Source organism: Embiotoca jacksoni, unplaced genomic scaffold, assembly GCF_022577435.1.
Source record: "Embiotoca jacksoni isolate LCO1_2020_lvr unplaced genomic scaffold, fEmbJac1.0.p SCAF_55, whole genome shotgun sequence".
Classification (NCBI taxonomy): domain Eukaryota; kingdom Metazoa; phylum Chordata; class Actinopteri; family Embiotocidae; genus Embiotoca; species Embiotoca jacksoni.
This window is the reverse complement of record NW_027185409.1, coordinates 546,916-571,881: the sequence shown is the minus strand read 5'-3', so window position 1 is coordinate 571,881 and position 24,966 is coordinate 546,916. Positions and strand designations below refer to the sequence as shown.

The 24,966-nt window shown below is 45.3% G+C and overlaps 1 protein-coding gene across 3 annotated transcripts in view; it reads left to right on the top strand.

The window, feature by feature from the left end:
* Window positions 1-24,966, top strand: part of necab2 (N-terminal EF-hand calcium binding protein 2) — a 95,101-nt gene that overhangs the window by 4,329 nt on the left and 65,806 nt on the right. For all 3 annotated transcript variants that reach the window (XM_069172701.1, XM_069172700.1, XM_069172699.1), the window contains exons 2-3: window positions 953-977; window positions 24,598-24,706. In XM_069172701.1, the coding sequence (XP_069028802.1) occupies window positions 953-977; window positions 24,598-24,706 (134 nt within the window). The remainder of the gene's footprint in view (window positions 1-952; window positions 978-24,597; window positions 24,707-24,966) is intronic.

The following is a 24,966-nucleotide window of genomic DNA, read 5'->3' as shown; positions in this document are numbered from 1 at the left end:
CTGGAGGAGAGCGTATTTTTCAAATTCTTGCTTTTTTCCCCCTTTTCCAAAAAGTGCCTGCTAGAGCGTTCATCCATAACTTAAGGACCAAACTCAAACATTGATGGACAATCTTCTATCTTCTGAGGAATTTGTGACAGTTTCTACTTCTAGAAAAGATGCACATCCGGCACTAAACATGAAAACAGGGCTCGCAGTGGTTCCACCAACGCACACATGAATACAGTTCAGAATTTAGGTGGATTGAAATTAATTAATGGATAATACAACATTATATTTCATTGTTTTCAACATTTCTTAACTGACAAAAAATCTTTACTTGGTTGTCTTTTAATTATTGATTGAGTCTTTTAAAAGCCTGATAACAATATATTGGCTGATATACATGTCACACAAACATTTTTCAATGAAAATTCCTTATTATCAATTAAAAAAATATATATATATATTTTTTTTTTTTTTTTTTTTCATCTCGAGATAATATCACATCTTTTAATCTCTGAATAATATTAAAACACCTGAAATCTTTAATTTTAAATTTAAAAAAATGACAAACTACCAAGTACAAATATCTGCTCAGGTGTTCCTCAGGGTTCGATACTCGGTCCTGTTCTCTTTTCCACATATTGGTTCCCATTCAGCTCTGCAGTGTAGAAGTCCGATGTCTTGTTACGCCGATGATGCACTGATGTACCTGCTAACAGAAACCTCACCAGTCTGCTGCAATACCTGCTGAAAAACTGCTGAATGACTTGAAAGGATTTGTTTCATCAACTTGACGAGTTTATTGCGTCTATTATATAACTCTTGTAAATATGAATTCATCACAAAAGAGAAACTTTCCCAAACGGCAGCTTTTTTTCAAACTGAAGATTTCCCGTCTTCCTGTTTCTACCTCGCTGCAGATACCTTCACGCACACTAACTACTCTGTCTTTGCTTTGTGTTCGCAGATATTCAGAAGAGCTGACAAAGACGGTGAGTGAAACTGTTCACGATCTTAGTTAGTCTCCAAAGACACGGAGGAGAAAACACAAATCGGAAAATGTTCGATTTGTGTAACGAATGGGTGCATTGCAGATATTTATTGTATGATGTTGCATACAGGATGATTTCACTTGATTTGTGTTGGCGTTCAGAGGAATTCACCGTTTCACACATGCACATATGCAGTATTCATATACAGAGACGGACCAACTCCATCCAGGACGTTAAGTTTTAATCACGTTCTGTCTGTTATACGGTAATTAAGAAGATACTCAAAACCACATTTCACTGAAAGCAACTTTAAAACCTGATTTAGTCTTTATTTGTTCCGTTAAAACAGACAGTTTGGTGTTTTTCTGTACAGATTCGGTTGAGCTTCTACTTCTGTGTTATCTGCGTCTGCAGTTTTGCTTCCAGGGCGGCAAAACTTTGCAACCAACCTGCTCCTGAATTATTTGGGTTTCCATACAGATGTGAGATGTGCTGCGTGTGAAGCCTTGTTTGTAGAAAGCGGTAAACTCGGGCTGTCTGCTGCTGCTGTATTTTTAGCATGTTGGGACATTGAAGTGTTTTCAGAGGGGAAAGTTTATGTTGCTGTGTAGCTGCGCCAGCGAGCAGTTTGTTTATACCCTCTGGCATCACAAGTACTGCTATTTTCTCTTTGCTCTTCATCTCGGGCTCCTCTCTCTCTTCCTGCTCTATCCATCCTCCTCCTCCTCTTCGCCTTTTTTATCTCATCTCTGTGACTCTGTGACAAAAAACAAAAAAATAATTTAACTAACGAGGAAACGGCATAAAAAGATTTGCTTTCATCGCAGCCAGATGGTCAATTGTGTGTGTGTGTGTGTGTGTGTGTGTGTGTGTGCGCACTGAGGATTTCTCCAAAGCTTATTGCCGCCTCTCTATCGTCCCGACATCGATCTGTCCAGCGGAGACGTCCACCGTGATGGTTTGTTCGTCCGTGTGATGCTGCTGAAATGAAAAGACCGCCGAACATAATACATTTATTTTTTTCCAGAAGATTTAACCGTCATCATCGCCGTGTAACCGCCTCGTCTCACCCCGGTGGAGGAGGTGGTGGTGGTGGTGGGGGGGGATAGAAATGATTGTTGCGTTTACAACAGACTTGTGGCATCAGCTGTCTCACCACCTAATTACAAACCGCTCTGACTGAATTTTACGTTTTCGTTTCACGCCGTCTTTAAAGAGGCCGAGAAAAGAGTCAAGCGAGGAGCAAAGATTGTCCCGTTGTTGTTATCACGGAGGAAAACGTTATTTGACGTCAGGAACTGGAGGGAAAAGAACCAGCGAGCAAGAAGAAGAAAAAGAAGAAGAAGAAGCATCTATTTTTAGCCTCCTCTCTCCTGGGAGAAGACCGGGGAACTGTTTTAATGAGTGAGAGGAGGAAGAGGGAGATGCTAACGGGAGGAAGAGGAGAGCATTGTTTAAAAGAGAATGGAGGGAGGGGGAGGTGGGGCAGGAGTGACAGAAGGAGAGGCAGGAGGTGGTAAGAGTCTGAGCGGGAGGAGGAAGAGGAGCGGGAGGAGGAAGAGGAGCGTCGTACATGTGACAGCGGGGCAGTAATCGAGCTTTAATAGGCCGAAGTTCAGTTTTTACATTCAGAGGGCAGACTTCAGGGCCGGAGCTGCTGAGACAGCAAGTTGGGAAGAGTGTGTGTGTGTGTGTGTGTGTGTGTGTGTGTGTGTGTGTGTGTGTGTGTGTGTGTGTGTGTGTGGTATTACTGCTAATACAAGTAGCATACATCTGTGAGCACCTTTTTATGTGTAATATAAACACGAGCGCGTCAGTCGGCCTGTGTGTGCTCTGATGTGTGTTTGTGTGTTTGTGTGTGTGTGTGTGTGTGTGTGTGTGTGTGTGTGTGTGTGTGTGTGTGTGTGTGTGTGACTCACACACGTTGTCGTGCAGCTGGTGGAGTGTTTCAGCAGACATTGAGTCTCTGAAACTGTTGCATCATTTGACAGCACTTCGTCGCCTGTTTTCAGTCGCAGCAGCTCCTCTGACGTTCAGCGGCCCGTCGAGCTGCTGCAGTTTGAGACGTTATGAAATCATTAACTTTTTTACGGAGTATTTTTCTGTAATAACAAACTGAACGGAATCAAACCATATTTTTGCATTTCGATTACACTCGGAAAATTCAACTCGTAAGTTAATTAAACTCTGGAAAGTCTGGAAAGAAAAATGAAATCTGATTCCAGTGAGATTTCTACAGATGCGTCTCAGATCGGATCTCGAGCAACACGGGATGATGACATCATTTTCAGAGAGTGAGAGTTAGCAGAACGAACACAGGACGGAGATTTTAACGTCACGGAGGACAACGGCAACAACAGTCAGCGGACAGACGCTCAAATAAGTTGTCTGCTGTAACTTTGCTGGCGTCACCAGCGTAGCTGCTCGTGCGTCGTTACCGCGGCAACCGATGCACCGACTGTGATGCGATCACAAACGAGTTTGGAGTTTTTGAACTTTTCCAGTTTTTTTGTGTTGTCGTAAATAACCACATTTTACAAACTGGTTTCCGAAAATTTGGGGCAATTTTGCCCCCCCCCCCCCCCTCCGAAAAATAAAAAATATATATATAGAATATGAAACACTTTCTTCATTTAATAAACTAATAAATGAGGCCGTTTCAGCTGTGGAGTTGTAAATAAATTTCCGCCCGTGTGTCCCTGCTGTGGAGTCGATCCAGCAGTGATCTGATCCTTCTTTAATGTGACTAATTAAACGTTTCCCACGGCGACGTCCGTCGCTGCCGACAACAACAGCAACAACAACAACAACCCTTCTTTTGTTCAGCGGGCACCTTTTGTTGGCATTTGACAAACCTTTCCAAAATAATCACCCCTCTTGATTGTGTTGCGCGTAATGAAGCAGGGAATTATGGGAAAACACAATGAGGTGCAAAAAAAAAAAGGCGTTGTTGTTTTGTCCTAGTGTGAATAGCATGAAAGTAAATATTAAAGTCAGTGACGGCTTGATTCCAGTTAGTTTCCTGAGTCTTAACAAATTCTTTCCTGGAACTCAGAAAAGAAAATGCAGATTAATTAATGCTCGAACAGATGTCAGATTGTTAAACCGCTGCAGAAGAATAATCCTCAATAAGATGTGATTAAATGAGAACAATTAAAAAACCTCAAACAATGAAAATCCATGTAGAAAGCGCGATAAAAAAAATATGACATTTATGTTTGTTTTCAGGAGCTAACAGTCTCCTCATTTCATGTTTTATCTGCTGCTCTTTTTTCCCCTTTGATATCGCAGCTTTTATTTCCACATTTCCAGTGTTTAATATAAATTTCCAGCGTTTTTTTTTTCTAGTTGCCAAATAGAAAAAGGAGTTTCAGTTTCTTTTCTTTCTCAGGAAGTTATACATTTTTCAGCTCCGATTTGTTTTAAAGGCAGAATATAAGGTTAAGTAGGGGACAAATACTACGACTACTTCTAATGATGATAATAATAAACTTTCTTTGTATATAAGATAAATTACATGCAATACTTCAAATACAAACAGACATAAAGGAACATAAAAACATTAAATTAACCCTTAAAAACTAAATTTAAAAAAGAGAGACAGATCAAATTTAACAGAAGACAACACTTTAATAAAATATTGAAAACACCTGTGCAGGTGAACCATGGAAACATCACCTGTTAAAAAACCTTCTCGTGACACTTTCAGTAGACGAGTAGCTCCAAGCGGAGGAATGAGGAGCATCTGAGCTCTCATCAGCAGCTTTTTTTTAATTTTTTTAATTTTATAAACTTCCTCGCCTCGTGCCTCATCAGACATCTGCTAATTATCGTCCCGGCGTTTGACATGAAGACAGAAAGCAGACGGAGTTTAAGGAGGCTTGTTTATCATGTCGAGACAGAATTACAATCTCAGAGCGAGCAGGAGGCAGACAAACACCAACTAAACACACTTCCTCGTTGGGTTTTTTGGGAGCCGAGCGTCCATCAGCTGAGCTCGTCACTTCCTCCTGTGGGATCACCTGACGGATCACCTGACAGATCACCTGATGGATCACCTGTGGGATCACCTGACGGATCACCTGTGGGATCACCTGTGGGATCACCTGTGGGATCACCTGACGGATCACCTGTGGGATCACCTGCGGGATCACCTGACGGATCACCTGACAGATCAACTGACGGATCACCTGTGGGATCACCTGACGGATCACCTGTGGGATCACCTGCGGGATCACCTGACGGATCACCTGACAGATCACCTGTGGGATCACCTGCGGGATCACCTGACGGATCACCTGACAGATCAACTGACGGATCACCTGTGGGATCACCTGACGGATCACCTGTGGGATCACCTGATGGATCACCTGACGGATCACCTGACGGATCACCTGACAGATCACCTGTGGGATCACCTGACGGATCACCTGTGGGATCACCTGATGGATCACCTGACGGATCACCTGACGGATCACCTGACAGATCACCTATGGGATCACCTGACGAAGCGCCTCTGGCTCTCGGTGTCTTTACCTCCAAGGAGCAGTTTATTAGGAGCTTTCTGTGTATTATTGAAGCTCTTCCTGACATTTTGCACATTTCATGTCCGGACAAACAACATCAGGTCGACTCTGATGGGTAAATGTGCACGTCGTTGGCCGACAGCAAACCCCGGTGTTCACTTTAAAAGGAACAGAGAGACGTTTTAACACCATCTTTGACACTTAATTTAGTTTTTCAACCCACCTGACAATTTCCTCATGTTTGATATTCAACTCAAAACTCAGGCTATAGATAAAAAGAAAAAAGAAATATTACTACATGGTAGCAATAAATATTTAAAGTGCTTTCTCGTCACCAGCATGATGAATTCTTCATGTGCAGTTTATATCTCTATGACTTTCTTCTGCACAAATTTGACCGATAACAAAAATGTGGGCGAAACTGGGAAGAAATTAATAACTAAGAAATAATCATAAAGACCAAAATAGGAGCGAAGGAAGAAAAATAAAAGCTGCATTAATAACAGATAGAAGGCGACGGCAAAGATTCGGACGCTGCATCGGAAAGAAAAAAATCAAAGTAAAACAAGACATCCATCGACGAGGAAAGACGAGCTGACGTGAGGGAGAGACAGACGGCTGCATTTAGTTCATGGTTTATTCAGCAGCCAGCTGATTCACAGCTCTTAAAAGAAAAAGACTCCGGATGGATCACGTCTCTGTTAGCTGTCGGCTTTTCAAACCTGTTTTTTTTTTAAGGTTGAAACCTCAAAGCTTAAAAAAAAAAAAAGAATATTTTGACATTTGGAGGCAACAACAGTTATTTGCTTTAATCAACGGGAGTTTTTATTTCTGTATACACTACAACCGGGAGCTAACCGGGAGCTTAGCGTGTGCTCTGTTTAAAAGTTTAAAAAAATGGTCCGAGGTTCGGCGAACGAGTCGGTTCAATATTCTCATTTCAGGCCTTTTGATGCTTTGTGGACAATTAAGACGATTTAAAGGAGCGCATATCAATCCTCTGATTTCCCACCGGAGAAACAAATAAACGTGTTTCCCTCAAAGGTCAAATGATCCCGTTGAAGAGAAATGTCGTCACATTTTAAACTTCACTGGGATTATTTTTATGTTCACTGCTCGACTGTTGAGACGGCGACCTGTTGACGCAGGAATGGTTTGATAAACAACACTTGAATTATGGCCAAAAAAAAAAAAAAAAGTCTCCCACGAGACTGACATTCATTTGAAAGAATCTTAAATACGTTGAAGTTAAATCTTCGGCTCGTCTGGCGGCGGACGCCTGCAGCTCTTCAGGCAGCCAGTCAGTCACAACGGTGTGGTGTGTATCTAATTACCTGCAGTCTTTAATCACCGACGCCGCTGCTAACGAGCCCCCGAGCGCCGCTCGCCGAGGGAGGCAGGACGAGACGAGGAGGACGGAGGAAGGAGGAAGTTCTGGCGGAGCGACGGGAAGGAGAGGAAGGAGGGTTTTAGAGACGTTTCCTGTTACAGAGATTCAGGCAGCGCTCTCGACGTCGTGTTGCTGTCGGCTTGATGCCGGACAGCCGAGCCTGTATGTGCGATGCGGTTGGTTTCCAGCGGCGTTCAAAAATGAGTGATTTAAGTCACAGATTATTTGAACCCCTTCATGTTCATCCTTTTTATACTAAAAAATAAAACATTTTTGGAGTTATTTAGTCAGCTAGCCTCGAATTTGGCGTTTTGGAACCAGAAGTGACCATATTTGGAATTTATGGACACTATGCCCCGCCCACCTCTACCAGAAACCTGACAAACATCGCTCTCTTTCAGGCCGAATATCTAATTAATGATCGAATTGTTTTTTCAAAACCAGAGAATGAATCAGGAGGAGGCGATTGAATTAACGACACCGTAAAAACTGGTGGGAAAAATGTACTGACTTTGTGTTACAGGAGAGAAGTTGATGCTTTTTGGAGCCAGCCCCTAGTGGCCCACACTGGTTTTGCACTTTAAGGCACTTCAGCAGTGGCTTTACTTTTCAGATGTGGAGACTACGTCCGTTTTCATATCCAGTCTGCGGTTATAGTAAGCGTGTTAGCGCTCGGTACGTCAGGACAAAGCCAGGCTATCCGCTTTCCTCGACCTCCCTTTCTTATGCTAAGCTAAGCTAACAGCCCGCTGGGTCTGGCCTAACATTTAGCAAAACAACAGAGTTGGATTTTTCTAATTTTTCAATCAGCAAATTAAGGGATCAAGGAGGATGAAAATCTACAGAATACATGATGTACAACATCAGAGACGACTCGGTCGAGGCGCGTTGCCGACTCAACACGGCGGCCGCTGTATATTTCTCGGCATCACCTCGGAGAGTCTGGACGAGTTAACTCGCCGCGGGAGTGCTGCGACGTGAAGGAAACACTGGACTGGAAAGTAAAAATGATTTTCGTGCAGTTCCTTTGGTGGCTCACAGAAGAAAGAGGGCGGGGGGGGGAGGGGGGGGGAGACTGGAGGGGATTGAAGTGTCTTTGTTCGCCGTCTTGGTCGGCTGGATTTGGATCAAAGGCTGCGAGTTAAGACGCCCTTTGAAGACGTGTTCCTCACCTGACGCGCTCTGCCCCTCCGCTGGGTTCGGGATCAATCTCCTTCCTTTTTCTTTCTGGGTTTTTTTTTTTTTTTTACAGCTCATTCACTTCAATATTCATGTGGTATCTAAAAGCTGAAATGGAAACCTTTTATACAGAATTGACATTTTATCAACATGCGACAGAAGAAGAGAGAACGGCTGGATTTTAAGGAGAATTTTGTATTTCCTCTTTCTTTTTTTTTTTCTTGTCATTTATTGTTTTTTTTTTAACATTATAAAAAAAACAACTATAGAGGCTATAAACAAAAAGGCATCCAAAAGAAACAAACGCGCTACTAATCCTGTTAGATCCTGTTTATACGCCATCTCTCCCCAAAGGCCAGAAAATGATGCCACAGCTCGTTGGATGTTGCAGCGATGTTTTTTTTTTTTTTTTTTTTCTCCCTCCTCTGCTGTTGCACTCTGGTTTATGTAGGATCTACCGGTTATTAAACAATCAGCCTGGTTGCTATAGTAACACGTGTTATTGCCGCTCCAAACGTATGGATTATGGTTGAGGTCAGAAAACAACTGAACCCACAGAACATCTGTAACCTTCACTTTCTTGGGTTAAAACCCATTTTTAACCCATTTTAACGTACATTACTAACGTAGAGAGCGATACAGATTGAGTCGAGTTATTCATTTCTGTTTTTGTAATTCTTTTGTTCCCTCTTTCCCTTCTGTTCGCCTCCAAGCTTTTTAAACTCGGGCCTCTGTGCTCTCCCAGCAGGGTCGGCGGGCGAAGCAGCATTTGGCAGCGCCGCTGAAACAAAGCGCCGCCGCCTCTGGGATGAGTGAACATCTGGCTGTTCGGTCTCGCTCCTTTTCTTCCTCTTTGAGGTGAAATCTAAAAGTTCCTGTGGCGAACCAACAGAGCGCAGCACGGAGATGTGGAGGAGGAAGCGATGACTTTCACCAGGAAGTATTCAGAGCGTCGTCTCTTGATCAACATCGGCAGCTGAGTTTCCTCACATGAATGTGAATATTAGTGATTTTAACCACGGACCTGAAACCGTCTGGTTTTGGATTCAACCTGTAGAAACGGTCAACAGAGACCCTTGAAACGTTTCAGAAAGTCGACGGCGATGAAGCGACGAGCCGGGCGACGTGTTTCTGAGTGACGTTCATGTTTCAAGAGGGGGCGGAGCTTCGCCGTCGCGTCAGGTCGGGAGACACCAGCTGTTTGTTTTTTTATTTGACGTTGGCGGAGGTCGTGTCACCGTGAATTCGTCCCCCAGAGCGAGGGGAAAAACAATCGCTGCGAACCACCTGAACTGTGGCGCCATGGCAACATACGGTCCTCCAACATGTCGGTTTGCTGCTCAACAGGAAGTCGACGCTCGATCGCAGCTCGTCGTCTCTCCCGGCTGTCAATCTCTCGCCGTTGACGGATCTCTCCACGTCTGCTTTCCTCTCTCGTCTCCTTCCTTCATCTCCCGTCTGAAGCAGCTCGAGATAAAACGGTCGACACCGGCGAGCCTCGAATCTCTCCGGCTCCTTTAAGCTTTATTATTTTGGCTTTTTAACCAAAAATCTTACTGAATCTAAAAAAAAACTAAAAAAAGCTCCTTATCTGTCATTGAATTAAAATCCTCCCTTTCACCGGCTGTTTTCTAACCTTCACAATCAACCTTTTCACTCCCGGTCACTCCTCCGACTATTGATTGGCGTTACGAGAGGAGGAAGTAAAAGACTGAAATGAAAGGCCGAGGAAATTATGAGTGTAAACAAAGTAATCAGGAACAAACACAAGCAAAAAACCTCCAATCAGTCCGACATAGATTCTCCGATGGAGTGCCGGAGGTAAGAAATGCACTCACTGATTCACTGATGTGACCTTTTCAGCCCCCCCCCCCCCCCCTCCCACACCCACACACACACAAATGTCCTCTTAAGGATGTGAACAAATCAACAGTGATGAGATCAGAGCCGTGTTGCGTCCTGAGCAGATTACACTCAGTGATTAGGTTTGAACGTTGGCGTGTTTACGGACACGCAGGAAAATCTGCTAACAAAGAGTATTATGAAGTTTTTATTTTCAACAAATGAAAAAGACAGAAGACGACAGTCAGCTGAGGGCCCGTAATATAAAACACAGGAGGTAAATAACATCAGTTAAAATGACTGTATTGTATCAGATTCAAGGCTTTTGGTTATGTAGATAGACAGATAGATTAATGCGGCAGAGGTTTAAGCCCCGCCCCTTTATGACACAGACATCAGTGCGGAGTGAGGCGCCTCGGCATCAGAAAGAAGTGGGGTTACCGTGGCGAACGGCGGCGCGGCAGATAATTGGCAGCGCTGATGATCAGAAGAAAAAAAAAAAAAAAGAAGCTGCTCGGTGTTTGTTCCTCAACGAGCTTCGCTCCACGTCGGGGAGAGAAACGATCAGCGGAAGATAATTCTTGACTTTTTTTTTCTCGCTTTAATGAGCGCGGCTGGGAGCTGTCACTCAGGAGAGGGTGTGTGTGTGTGTGTGTGTGTGTGTGTGTGTGTGTGTGTGTGTGTGTGCGCTCTCTGCTTTTGTATCTGTGCACGCCGATCTCTGTGTATTATTGGAAGAGTCGGGGTCTCCTGTTATGAGCCTGGAAGCTCCAGGGGCACTTAAGACATGACATTTACATGGCACATAATTAACACGAGGCCTCGCCGGGTGCGTCTGAGTGTGTGTCTGTGTGTGTGTGTGTGTGTGTGTGTGTGTGTGTGTGTGTGTGTGTGCGCGTTTCCTAATAACTCCGCCAAACTTGGCATCTTTAAATCTCGTATAATAAACGTGTAATTGGTCCCAAGTTCATCAGCTGGCTGCCGGCGTCATGACGACGCTTCATCTATAGCTCGTTACGAGCGGTTTACCTCTGCTCCGCAACCCCAGTTACCACTCAGTTGCCCCTGGTTACAGCATCCCCTCTTGTTCTCCCATGTGGCATGCAGTTGCCATGACACCAAAGTTACCCCCCCCCTCCCACCACTCCTCTCTAGCTGAGGGACTTCATCCACCTGATTTGTACTCATGTGACCGAGGACACACGGAGCCGAGTGGAAACCTCGTTCTCTTCTTTTGGACGCTGTGTCAGCGTCACGTTTTCCGTCTCGCCCTCGGCGTGAAGACGACACGCCAAAGTGCTTTAAAAGTGCAATACCACCGAGGGGCCACTAGGGGTCCATAGACTCCCATTCAGTCGATAAATTAGTTCATCAGTTATTACGGTGTTATTAGCTGAAGTCACTCCTTCTTATTAGTTTTCTGGAGGTCCATCGGAAAATCCTTCCATCATTATTTAGATATGAGGTCTCCAGAAAGTGGGATGCTTTTGGGGGCGTGTCTGATTGATTGACAGGCCTGTGGGTGCAGTCAGGTTTCCGGTGATAAGTGGGCGGGGCGTAGTGTCCTCGGGGTTACCAATCAGATGGAATCAGATCCACCGCTCGCTCCTCCCCCCCAGCTCATCCAAATATGGTCACTGTGTTGTATTCAGAAATATGTGACTTTTTTCAAATATAGTTTCAGTTTGATAGTAAACTAACTTTGTTTACAGCTTTACGAGTCGTAAACAAACATTTGTTTTTTTCCCTGGGTTGTGATATTCTCAGCACCTCTTTGTGTGCATCTGATACAACACGTCTCCTCCGTGTTCGGTGAATCTGCCATCTGCCACATATTTACCGTCACCTCTTGATCTTTGGCGGGATTTTAATGTTTTTACGTTCCTGTTCGTCGCCGCGGCGCCCGCAGCTGCTCCGACATCATCGACACACTCCACCGATTCACTGTCGCGTTACATTTAATATTCACCCCGCAGCTGGCAGCGAGTACGACTGTCTGTTACACACACACACACACACACACACACACACACACACACACACACGCAGACAGACACACACACACACACACACACACACACACACACACACACACACACACACACACACACGCAGACACACACTCACACACACACACACACACACACACACACACACACACACACACACACACACACACCTCTTGGAGAATTGTTTTTTTGCAGACAGATATTGTTTTTCCCGAATCGTAACTGCAACAAAGCTGGTCGGTTTGCGTCGTCGCTTCGATGCCAGTTTGACTTTGAATGAGTTTGTTTTTTGGGTTTTTTTTTTTGACCTGATGTGTTTCTGTCCTTTTTAAAACCAATGCATGCTGGGATACGCTGCGCTGACCCCGCATAGAAAATATCCACATCAGTCAAACACGACAGGACGCGTTCACGCTAATGTTTGTTTTAAAAAAACAAAAACAATACAGTCTGACGTTATCCGTTGTCATGCCAACCCCTGACACGCCATCAGCTTTGTCTCCGTTATCTTCTACTTAAATCACACTGCTGCCAAGATGAAAAGACTTAAAAGCACTTCGACAGGTTAAAGGCCAGAAATCCCGATTCAGCTGTCAGATTATCAGCTCGTCTAAAACGCGGCGTTCGCTTCGTCCTCTGCAGCTGATTGGCCGACTCGGAGCTCGTCCTGCAGCTGATTGGCCGACTCGGAGCTCGTCCTGCAGCTGATTGGCCGACTCGGAGCTCGTCCTGCCGCCGACGCTCTCCGCTTCATCACATCTGCTCTTTTCTCTCAGACATGCTGCAGTAACCTCCATGATTGCGCACCGATGTTTTTGTGATTGTCACCATCAAACTTGTTACAATTCGAGGAAAAAGAAGAAGAAAAAAAATGGGGCGGGGAGGGAGGGCGGGGCTGAGGTCAAAGGTCACCACCTTTGACCAGCACCACCAACAAGGAGATATTTCGGTTAATGAAGCGAGTTTTGTTTGTTAATGGCGACGTTGTGTTGCAACACTTTCTGCAAAGCGTCCGTTAACGACATTTTATTTTTGCGGGAAATAAATCTTTGGAATTTTTGCAAATTTGAAAACTCCTGCAAAACCTTTCGGAGATTGCTTGAATTTGGGTGAATTATTGCGTTTGTTTGTTTGTTTTTTCTTTCCTCGAGGGACTTATATTGTCGAGAAGTAGGAGTGAGTGGAAAGTTACATCATCTTAGTTAAAAGTCTGCATCTCTGAAGTGCGTTCAGCGCCTCGTCCTCCTCCAGCCCGTCGGCTTTCGCTCCCACTGAAAATGAATCAGCTTCTTCTGCTTCCTGTTCCGCTCTCTTCTTCTCTCATCTTCTCCTTTATGCCGACTTCTGCGGCGAAGAGAGAGAACGAGGGTGAAGGCGAGAAGTGTAATTGAAACATTTTAGTCCCCCGTGGAAATGAAAAGGGGAGTTTTTTCTTTTTTCTCGGTAGTTCTGCGACGGAGGAGGGAGGGCGGTTATTTAAAGAGGAACGAAGGAAGGAAAAGAGAAAAAGCCTGAAGTTCGAGGAAGAAAACAATAATTAAATAAAACAATCACGAGCCCTTCAACTGTTTCTCTTTCCTCCCGTTCTCCTCAGCGGACTCTTTTTCCTTCTCCACCTGTCACACTTGCATCTCTATTAATCAGCTTCTGGCCGTGTGAAACTGGTGTTTAACCAAACCGTCTCCTGTGAAACGTCCGGAGGCGTCTGATGTGATGTCGTGTGTTGTTGGTCGTTGGCGTTGCTGCCGGATGTCCTCAGCACCACATTTCAATTTGTCTGCGGCTCGCGGCGACAACTGGAATCGTTGCAGTGACGTCGGAGGCAGCTTTCATTTGAATTTTTTGACATTTATTTATTTTTTTTATCCGGCAAAGTGAGCAGAGCACATGGAAAGTTCTTTTCAAAGTTTAATCACGTTATCAACGTTAATATTAGTCATTTAAATAAATTTGACTTGGTAGTCATTCAAGAGAATCATCCTCTTTACAGGGAACTTTCATGGCTTCGTTCAGCAGCGGTACGTTGTGGAACAACATGGCAACACGCAACTTAAAATAATATTCATGATCAAACTTTATCGTGAAGATGGCGTTTGCATCAGCTGCCATCTCGTACCGATGTTTAATTGAAGGATATTTTGTGAGAATATTGACTATAATTAAGATTAATTCACTCAGATTAAGGTGCAGAAGAGTTTCTTCTGTCCAACGACCAATTACCATTTAAAAAAAAAATCAACTCCTCTCTGGTTTGAGCTCCGAGTCCAATTTTAGAGAGTAAAACAGTGAAACTGAGGAGACGACGGGATTCTTGTAATCACAATAAATAACATCTGAAGCGTTCCCTGTTCAATAAACGAGGCAACTCCGTCTTTGCGTTAACGCGGTGCGGACGGCCGGCTCGTTAATACGCCGCGTGATAACATTAACGGGGGAAGAGGCCCCGACACGCCGCGCTGAAATGACTTTGTTTAGCGCCGCCATTCTATTATCTGCCATTAAACACCATCACGCTGCATTAAAAACGGCACCGTCGTGGGCAATGGCAGTCAATTACCGGCCGAGGTAGCCTATCCGGTCATAACGGGAGGCCGTAACGTGCCGTTTGTGCAAATGAGGACCTCCCCGAAGGGCTGATTGGAGCGGGAGAGGCCGCCGCTGGGTTTCAGACGGCAGAAGCAGGAATCTGAACGCATCATCCTCACAGACACGCCGCTATTATCTGTCATCACCTCGGATTACTCATCATTAGGATAGACACACACACACACACACACACACACACACACACACACACACACACACACACACACACGTGCACCCTCTCCACGCCGTGACACCCACCGTATTGCGCGCCGCCACACTCCTCCTAATGATAACATTATTATGTTCAGCCGGCAGATTGATGATGATTACACATCATTCGAGTCTCCGCCGAGACAGAAAATGGATAAGAGAGACTGATGATCATCCGCCGCGGCTCGTCTCTTCATTCAGTCCGACACGCGGCGTATTGTCTCCGCCGGGGGGGCCATCCGTCACCCGGGGGACCGGGGAGGTCGGGGGGAGGGAGGGGAGGCGGCGTGGACGCCATCAAGCCTTCTCGTTATGTTTTTTATTCAAAAAAAAAAAAAAAAAAATCAGGAGGACGAAAAAAATCTTACGAAAATCTCCGTCAGAAGCGGATCTCGCGGGGTCAAAGGTCAGCGGTCGTAGAGCGGACCATTAAGTGTAAATGGATTTATAATGTTGGACCGTAAGAGGTTCACGGACCTCGGCGCTCCGAACGCGACGCAGATTACAGATCTTCATCGTGCTGCTCTCCGTTGGTCACATTGATTTTTATCGGCTCGCAGAGACTTCAGACATCCTTCAGCGTTCGTCCAGACTGTAAATAACTTACATTAAAAACAACGTACCGATGTCTCCGACTTTTACCAGATAAACACCTTTTTAAATACAAGTCCGGTTCGGCTCGGTACCAGTACGCTGCGTCTGATTGGACGACAACACGGTCGGATGAAAACAGATGAAATGTGATTTCTAGCGATGCGTCTCAGTCGCCCCGCCGGCTCGTATCGGATTTACTGCGTCGCTTCCATGGCGACGCTCGCTGACGACGTCATTTTTCAGAGAGACGGCGTGAACAGAAATCTCCGCTACCGCTAGCAGATCAGTCAGAGACCGGAGGTTTGAGAAGACAACGATGCCGACTGTCCACGGACGGATTCTGGTGCCACGACCGTGTGGAAAAGCCAGGTCACCAGGTCACCAGGTCACCAGGTCACCAGGTCACCAGCGCAGCGACGCGACGCGCTGCGACTGGTTGAAAGCAAACTTTACCAAACTTACCACTTATCACTTTCCTCTCGGCCGTCGTTGTAATGTTGTGCGTAAATATAATATCTGTCTTTGATAGAAGGAGAATTTCCTCCTGCGCGCCAGCAGGCGGAGCCTCGTGGAGGAATCACTGATTTAAAGAAACATAAACAGTTTCTTTTCCTCTCTATCAGAAGGATGAAAGGGTGCAGCCGGTGTTTTCTCCAGCGTCTCGCTGTGCAGAAAAACAAAAAGGTGCACACTTACTTCTGTTCCTGCCGGGTCAGAACAACCAGTAGAAAGACCGCTTGACCTTTTCATGATTTATTTATTAGATATTCATTTATTTTTCAAACATGTCAGATCTCCTCACATACATATTCAATGACAGTTTTATGGTAGGAATATGCGTCGGATGTCATCATCCAAGTGAAGAGGGACTGGTTAGAGCGAGAGATGTGTCCGGCTGCCCGGTTCAGGTAGTCGACCCAGTTAGTGGAGCAGGATGACGATGATCCCGCGGTCACGCTACACGATGTCGGGGATGTTCGGATCCAATCTGAGCTGGACTGTTGGTCCCTGTTAGGATGTTGAGTTAAGTCCTCGACATATGATGGCTGCCTACTGGTTTGGTCTCACCTGCTCTAACGGTGTCTGTTTTATAAAAATACAAAAATCTTATAAAATTACATATATATATGTCTGTGTGTGTGTGTGTGTGTGTGTGTGTGTGTGTGTGTGTGTGTGTGTGTGTGTGTGTTGTGGGTGGTCTGCATTGATGGATAGGGAGGAAAGACAGGAGCTGACAGCTCAGTGAAAATCACTCGTGTTGCTCATCTATCAGATGAAACAGCTGGCAGCCACACACACACACACACACACACACACACACACACACACACACACACACACACACACACACACACACACACACACACGCACACACACACACACTTTCCTCTCCCTAACGGCTGCTGAGATGGATTATTTTCGGAGGTCGGATAATTCGGACAGAAAGGGAAAATACCAGCTCATGGAAACAAATCTCGTAACTCTCCTCGACAGATCAGGTGATACTGAACGAAGAAAAGATGCGAAAGACGAGAAATGTAAAAAACAAAAACAAAAAAAAAGAGGAACAGAAGTTGTTGTGTTTGAAGGAAGACGAGAGAGAAATGACAGACAGAAAAAATAGGGAACTTGTGTGTGTGTGTGTGTGTGTGTGTGTGTGTGTGTGTGTGTGTGTGTGTGTGTGTGTGTTGTTTTAATGATGTACAGACAGAGAAAGCGTCGCTGATATCCTGAGCCTGAAAAAAAAAGGAGGGTCAACCCCCCCCTTCTTCTTGTTGCCATGACAACCCATCATGCAGCCTCCCCCCCCCCCAAAAAAAAATAGTGATAAACAGCAAAGAGAGGAGAGACTGTAGAGAGGAAACCAAACAACACAAATCTCCTTCTTCTTCTACAAAAACACACACGGATGAAATTAAAGTGAAAACATGAGCTGTAAGCGTGTGTCAGACATGTAGAGTGTGTGTGTGTGTGTGTGTGTGTGTGTGTGTGTGTGAGTGTGTGTGTGTGTGTGTGAGTGTGTGTGTGTGTGTGTGTGCAGGATGTCGAGCCCAGCAGGAAGAAGGAAGTTCTAATTGCTTCCCTTTAGTCTGCGCTGAGAAACAGAGCGAGTGGTTGGCGCAGTCGTCTCCGACCGTCCCTTCACTCTTCTTCTCTCTCACACACACACACACACACACACACACACACACACACACACACACACACACACACACACACAACACACACGGCCGTGAACATCTGGTGTAGTAAATCCGGACGTCTCCCCTCCAGAGCGTTTCACCTTCGACCTCCGGATGGTCCAGCAGAGACTCATTAAAAATAAAACTTGAACTTATAATATATTCGTAATATAATCTTTCAACAATTTGCTGAACCGTGTCGGAAACGCTTTTACTCATAAAGTGGCGCTTTTATTTTGATAAAGCATGCAGGAAGTCGTGTCTCCTCATTGGTTGAAGGTTAGGCTGAGAATTTTCAGCCAATCAGAGGCGGAGTAGGGCGGAGTAGGGCGGAGTCGGGCCTGTGCCCATCCAAGAGAACAAAAACAGACAAACAACCAATCAAGTTCCTTATTTGCTCCTTTAAAGAATAAAACTTCACGAATGACGTGTTCATCTGAAGGTTAAATTCCTTCAGCGGTTTACACCACCTGTAATCTGACCCCACCTCCCCCTCCACCCCACCCCCTCCTCCCCTTCAGACGTTTAGCAGATCTCCGTGATTGGCTGAACACCAGACGGCGGGTTTTTAGTCACCTGACGTCCTGTGTGGTATTTTCTAAATGAAGCGTGTTTACAGGGAAACGAAGCCGACGTCTCATAATGTGACTTTTAATTCATTCGTTCATCGCCGACGTGCGAGTCGACTCTCGGTATCCACGTTGAGAAGCTTTTGTATTTGCAGATTGTGTGATCTGATAACGGTCCCCATTTTAACGCAGGTTGCAGTTAGCGCACTTAAAACGAAAGCAGCAGGTTGCTCGTGAAGAACCAAACAGTTTCCTCTGTTGGAGAACGTCTGAGTCACGCAGGAAACAATGAAATACAGAAACAGCAAGAAGGTTCTCTGCCTCCGTCCTCGCTCCGATACTCTGATTTTCCCGTTCAGTCTGTTCAACTGTACGAGAGAGATTTCCATAATTTAAGCAGTACGGGACCTCGAGTGCAAAAATGAAATGATTCAAAATGCAGCAATGCAAATGGGAGCAGGAGTCACGTGAGGAAACACAAGAGCTGCAGCGCTGGGACAGTGTTGGTTTGTTCAAGTCAGAACTAAGTGGAGTTAATTGTCTCGGTAATCATCCACCGGTTCAGAGGACGGTGCGCACGTCGGGCTTTTTTTTGTTTTTCTTTGGTCTTTGATAAATTTTCAATAAATCAACGATGTGCCGGAAACCTGTCGCACCAGGAAGAAGGACGCTTCGGTTAATTTGCGTAGTTCCTCTGTGAAATTAAAAATCGGTAGATATGAAGCTGAACTTTGCAAATAAAAGACCAGAAACTTGAGATGCAACGATGAATCGATTAACCTGATTAACAGAGAATTTACTGCTAATTATTTTAGGAATCTATTCATTGTTTTGAGTCTTTTTTTCTTTAATGGAAATGAGGATATTTTCTGCTTTCTTTTAGTCCCCCATGATGACAAAATGAGTTTCTTTTGGTTGTGGATTCTTGTTGTTGGACGTGCAGCAGTTTTGTAACTGATTTGCTGTTTGTGCGTATTGTTACACAATTTTTTGAGTGAGTTGCTTCTCAGTAAAAGTTGCTGCCACCTCCGTATGAAGCTTGGACAGTGTTCATCATCTCTCCTTGTGTGAACCCAAAGTATTTAATAATGGACGCTGTGTGCAGGTCTGAAAAGTGAAGCCAACGCGGTGCAATACCACCGAGGGCCACTAGGGGCGGGCTCAGGGAAAAAAAAAAAACAAGCATCAACTTTTCCTCGAACCCAGCTGTGTTTTGGGGGCGTGTCTGTTTGATTGACAGGCCTTGGGTGCAGTCAGGTTTCCGGTACTCGTCCTCGCTCCTCCCCAACTCGTCCAAAGTGCCAGACCGGAGGCTTTAAAACGTCCGCTGGGTGACGTCACGGTCGATTCATCTCTAGAGGGAACCGTGCTTTCCGTTTGCTTCATTTTGTATGAACACAACGTCCTGTATTGCTAATGAGTTGGACCTTGGAACAGCATTATTAAATTATGGAAATCACACACACACACACACACACACACACACACACACACACACACACACACACACACACACACACACACACACAAACACACACTCGTAGGGTACATGAATAAAGTGTACCGTGCACCATATCGGAGCTGCAGAGAAGCAGAGCTTACAGTAAGTAGGAACAAACCCGCTGGCTGACTCTGCCTTTTTATTTCTGCTTTTATTAGTTTTTTTTCTACGCGTGTGTTTATCCCTTTAAACATTTCACTGTCTGTTGCTCCGAAGCCTCGCCGTGTGTTTTCATACCGAAGCACACTTCCAAAACCACCATGTAAAATTACACCCAGTACGAGTAAACGTGTGGTATTTACATTTCTCTTTTTGTGGAATTATCAACAGAAAAACACTTGAAGTATTAGTTGTATAAGTTATAACTGCATTAGTGTCGCTGCGGTATTTTGTAGGAGTGGGAACACTATTTATTTTTACTCTCGATCCGTACTGCAGCTACCCTTAAAAAGTATGTACTGTTGCATGTAGTATGTGTACAATCGGGACATAGTAAAAATGCGTCTTGAACTTCTCGGTCATATCCTTCGTCGTCCGTATCACGATGTTTGAAGTAAAAAGAAAAAGGATGCGGTTTGGAACGAGCACGCTTCATTTGAATGCTTCTTCTTCTTCTTCTTCTTCTTCTTCCTTCTTCCTTCTTCCTTCTTTTGTGGGCGGAGCATCAGCGCCACCAACTGTCTCGGCAGCTCAGTCGACCTGACGTAGCGCAAGCAAACTGCAGACGTTTAGCAGACTATCTAATAATCTGTTTCTGGCATACTAAATAGTACGATATTTTGGATACTGGAACGCAGGGACTGTTTTATCTGGTAAAGCTGGTAGCAATGTCGTTGTTTTTCCTTCTTTTGTTGGTTAATGGCATCTGGAAAACAGCTTTGAGGCGCATTAGCGCCGCTTTCTGGCGGAAGTAACACATTACAACCAGGTGACAATAAAAACGGGAAATAAGGAAGAAAGATATTTGCATATAATTAAATTTTATATTTAACTGACTATTTCAAAATCACGAGTCACTTCTAGTATTTTGCAGGTGAATGTAGTTGAATTTAAGCTAAATTAAACGAGTGCAGAGTTAAACTGTAAAACCTGATCGTATTGTATGTTTTCTGTTCAAAATCTTAATCCACGAAACAACTACTAAGCAAATAAGTTGCTGAAATGTTCAAATACCTGACATGTACTATAAATGTACTGCTTCCAAATATAACCTACACGACATAAACCGGCAGCAGCTGGAACACCATCCAGAACTGTTGCTGTAACTCGATCATGTGGATTGTAAAGAGCAGTTTTGAAGCTGTCAAGTTTGTTTATTTATTTATTTATTCACCTCCATATTTTGCAGCTCGTTCACTTTAAAAGACGAGAGACGTTTCTGTATCTTCTGTAGCTTTACACGAAGTGACAGAAAAAAAGAAGACGCAATTTGCTTCACAATCAGGAGTTGCTCCGAATTTGGTTTTAGCCGGCCTGCACCTGATTTCCTCCCCGCTGTGTGTGTGTGTGTGTATGTGTGTGTGTGTGTGTGTGTGTGTGTGTGTGTGTGTGTGTGTGTGTGTGTGTGTGTGTGTGTGTGTGTGTGTGTCTTTTGCATCCCTCCGCTGACCGTTCTTGGACGAGGAAAGTGAAAGTAATTCCAGCAAGCGTTGCCTCTCTGCAGTGTCTGGTTCGGCGGAGACAGGATGCCGTTGCGTCACCTCCTCTGCTGCTGCTGACTCGTTACGGAGCAGAGTGGATATCGGGCTTGTTGTTCATTATTTATAGGGGGGGTGGGGTTGGGTGGGGTGGGGGTTGTTGCACTGCGGGGTTGAACTGGTGACTGCAGCAGCAGGACTCCGATAATAGACGACGGAAGCAACTGAAACGGTCCGCGGATGCTGTTGTGGTGCATTATGGGTCAGCAATCGGAGAAGCTGTCGTTTTTGACGTGTGTAATTCATGCTTTTTCGGAAAATGGGGTTAGCACGCTATCTGCTTTCGCTTTGAGTGGTGTGTTGCTGGAGAATTCCCTGAGTGGGTCTAACCGGGCTATCCGGCTGCACGCTGCAAAGTGGGTCACTGCTGAATTAAACACCAGCGCTGCTGCGCCAGAGACGGGCAGGTTAGAAAATAGGCAACGCGCACACACAGTCGAGAGCTTGGACGGTGGAGTGGACTCAGAAGTCCGCCTCAAACAAACGTGCCTGCTGTCGTGGAAAAAGGTTAAAGCCAACAAAACAAATAGATTAAAAAGCCGCGTGTGAAGGCGTTTCTGACTCGGCGTCATCGTTCACGGAGGAACTCACCGTGGCACGACATCTGAGACCTGGTTTCTGATTTGTGTTTCTCTAACAAGGAGCCAGAAAGAAGAAAGGGATAAAAAAAAATATAAAAAAGGTATGGAGACACTAATAAGGAGAGAAGAGTATATATATATAGAGAGAGAGAGAGAGAGAGAGAGAGAGAGAGAGAGAGAGAGAGAGAGAGAGAGAGGGAGGGAGGCAGGCCGGAGGAGAGCCAGAAAAGAGTGAGACTGACTTGTGGAGTTCCTGAAAGTTTCTTTGTTCGTGTGTTTGTTGAAGCCTTCTTCTTGTGAGGGACGTTCAAAACTGGAGAGTTGCAGCTGTCACTGGAGTGGAAGGAAAAAAATGATTATAAAAAAAAAAAAAGGACCGGGTGTGTCGCAGCAGAAAGAAAGAAAGAAAGAAAGAAAGAAAGAAAGAAAGAAAGAAAGAAAGAACACCTTTTTGATGTTAAAATGAGAAATTCATAAACATATGCTTGTGTAATCCTGCAGAGGGAATAGACGAGGCAGCAGCACATTTCAATTCAGCCCCTTTTTGTAAGGCCGCAGCACCTCCCACCCCCACCCTCACCCCCACCCTCACCCCCACCGTCGCCGTGGTTTCCCAGCCCTCTGCAGTGGACCCATCCAGTCAGCCACACTCAAGGACAAACACACTTTTAGGGCAAAGGGGAATTAATATTTGATATCTGGCTCCACATCATGTGGTGAGACAGACAGTCGGGGCATTACAGTAGCAGAGAGCAGATACACACACACACACACACACACACACACACACACACACACACACACACACACACACACACACACACACACACACACACACACACACACACACACACACACACACACACACACACACACACAGAGAGAGAGAGTGGAGTGAATAACCACTCCCTGCTGCAGAGCCGGAGTGCAGTCCGCCAACAGAGAGGACAGATTACATTCATTTAAACAGGGAAAAAGGAGATGATTAGTTAGAACTGCTTTGCAGCAATGTTTGGATCTACATGTAGAACAAAAGAACGGACAGAATTAAAGGAGTTTCTTGGAGAAGCCGTTTATCTTCTTTACGTTGCCGCAGTCGTGTACGACGCGCCACAGTCCAGGTGGTTCGCAGTGAATGTTTCCCCTTCAGACGCCTCCGAACGTCACGGCGCTGACAGTCTGACCACCAGCTAAAAGAAAGCTGAGAACTAATTTAACTTACAAAAAAAACCTGCTAAACTCAAGTTAACAACCAGCTAACAACCCTCCGACGCCTCAGAAGGTCCCGGTGGAACTCGGTGTTGACAGTCTGACTCTGGGGGACAAATTCACAGTGACACCAACCTCCGCCAACATCAAAGAAAACCCAGCTGGTGTCTCCTGACCCGACGCGCCTTCTTCTTCGGTCTCGGACGGTGAAGCTCCGCCCCCTCTTGAAGTGCGTGGTTGTCAATGGACATAAAACTGTTTGATAGAAAACATTTTTCATTCTAAACTTGTGTTAAATGCCGTTTTCAGTTTTCTAACCGCGCCAGCTGCAGGAAGTACCTCGGGTGTGTCGGACTCTCACCTCCGGGGTGAAAAAAGACGTGTTATGAGTCGCAGTGATAAATCGAAGCCTCGTCAGTCAGATAATTACAAATTCAAACTTACTTTTACTGGATGTTTACATAAGAAGACTCGTTTCCTCCAAAAAAAAACAAATTAAAAGCCTCGAGGTTTCAGAAAACAATCATCAGCAAAGTGCAACACGGCGACACGGGCAGACGGCAGGGAAGCAGCTGAAGGCTGGTGGCAGACTGCAGTGCATGCTGGGTCAATTTCACAGCGGCTCGAGGAAGCACCGAAGGCAGCGATCACGCCGCGAGGAGCGAGAACACGACGCCGCGAAGCCAACGGGGCTGAAACTGGTTCTGAAATATCAAACCGGGGGAAACTGAACAGGAAGAGAAGAGTTTCACTGATACAGAACGTTTGAACTCACGTGAGAACAGGTCTGATAAAAAGGTTTGATCGTGGAGGAGAGGGAGAGCTTTGATTGGTAGAGATGATTATCAGCTGATCTCCACCTGCTCATCACCGTGGCGATAAGCTCGGTGTTTGAAGACGCACACGGGCTCGTTTCTGTGTGAATTACAGCGAGGCTGGAAAAAATAAAAAAATAAAATGTGAAGTGTTAAGACCCCCGAGGTTATCTCTTACTGGGAAGAAAACCGAGAGCCTCTTGTGAGCTTCGACTCGCCCGGTGGAGGCGGCAGATGTAGCGGCTTAAACCAATAGTAGACATTTCACTTCAAAACAAAAACAATAAAAATAGAAATAAAAAATCAAGCCAGACAGATTTCTCCTCCGCAGACTCATATTTGCTTCTTGAATCAGATCTTGAGGACGGACCGATCGGATCAGACGTGAAGTTGAGCGAGACGAATATTTTCCATCAATCGTAGAGCAGAGCTGGAAGAAGCTTCAGTCGTGACCTGTGACCTCCGTTTGTCTCCGTTCGTCCAACAGCAGGAAGATTTGAGTTTTACACGCTCGTTTAATCTGGACGCATTAAAACATAAAACACGTCTGATACTCGTTTACTGTCACCAAGAGATGTCCAGAGATCTTTGATGAAGTCTCCAAATGGTTTCATCGTGCTCTCTGTGTGTGTGTGTGTGTGTGTGTGTGTGTGTGTGTGTGTGTGTGTGTGTGTGTGTGTGTGTGTGTGTGTGTGTGTGTGTGTGTGTGTGTGTCTCCCTCTCCTGCAGATGATGGCAAACTGTCTCTGGACGAGTTCCAGGCTTTCTTCTCGGACGGCACGCTGAACGAGGACGAGCTGGAGAAGCTGTTTCACACCATCGACTCTGATAACACCAGGTCAGCACTTTTACACCACTGCTGCATGAATGTGTGTGTGTGTGTGTGTGTGTGTGTGTGTGTGTGTGTGTGTGTGTGTGTGTGTGTGTGTGTTTGCGTGTGTGTGTTTGCGCCTGCAGCATGCAACAGCATGAAATCAATCTGCATACAGTGCATCTACTTCACGCATGCAATTATGAAAATGAAGGCAGATGCACGCAGCTGTTCTGCTGCTGCACAGTGTGTGTGTGTGTGTGTGTGTGTGTGTGTGTGTGTGTGTG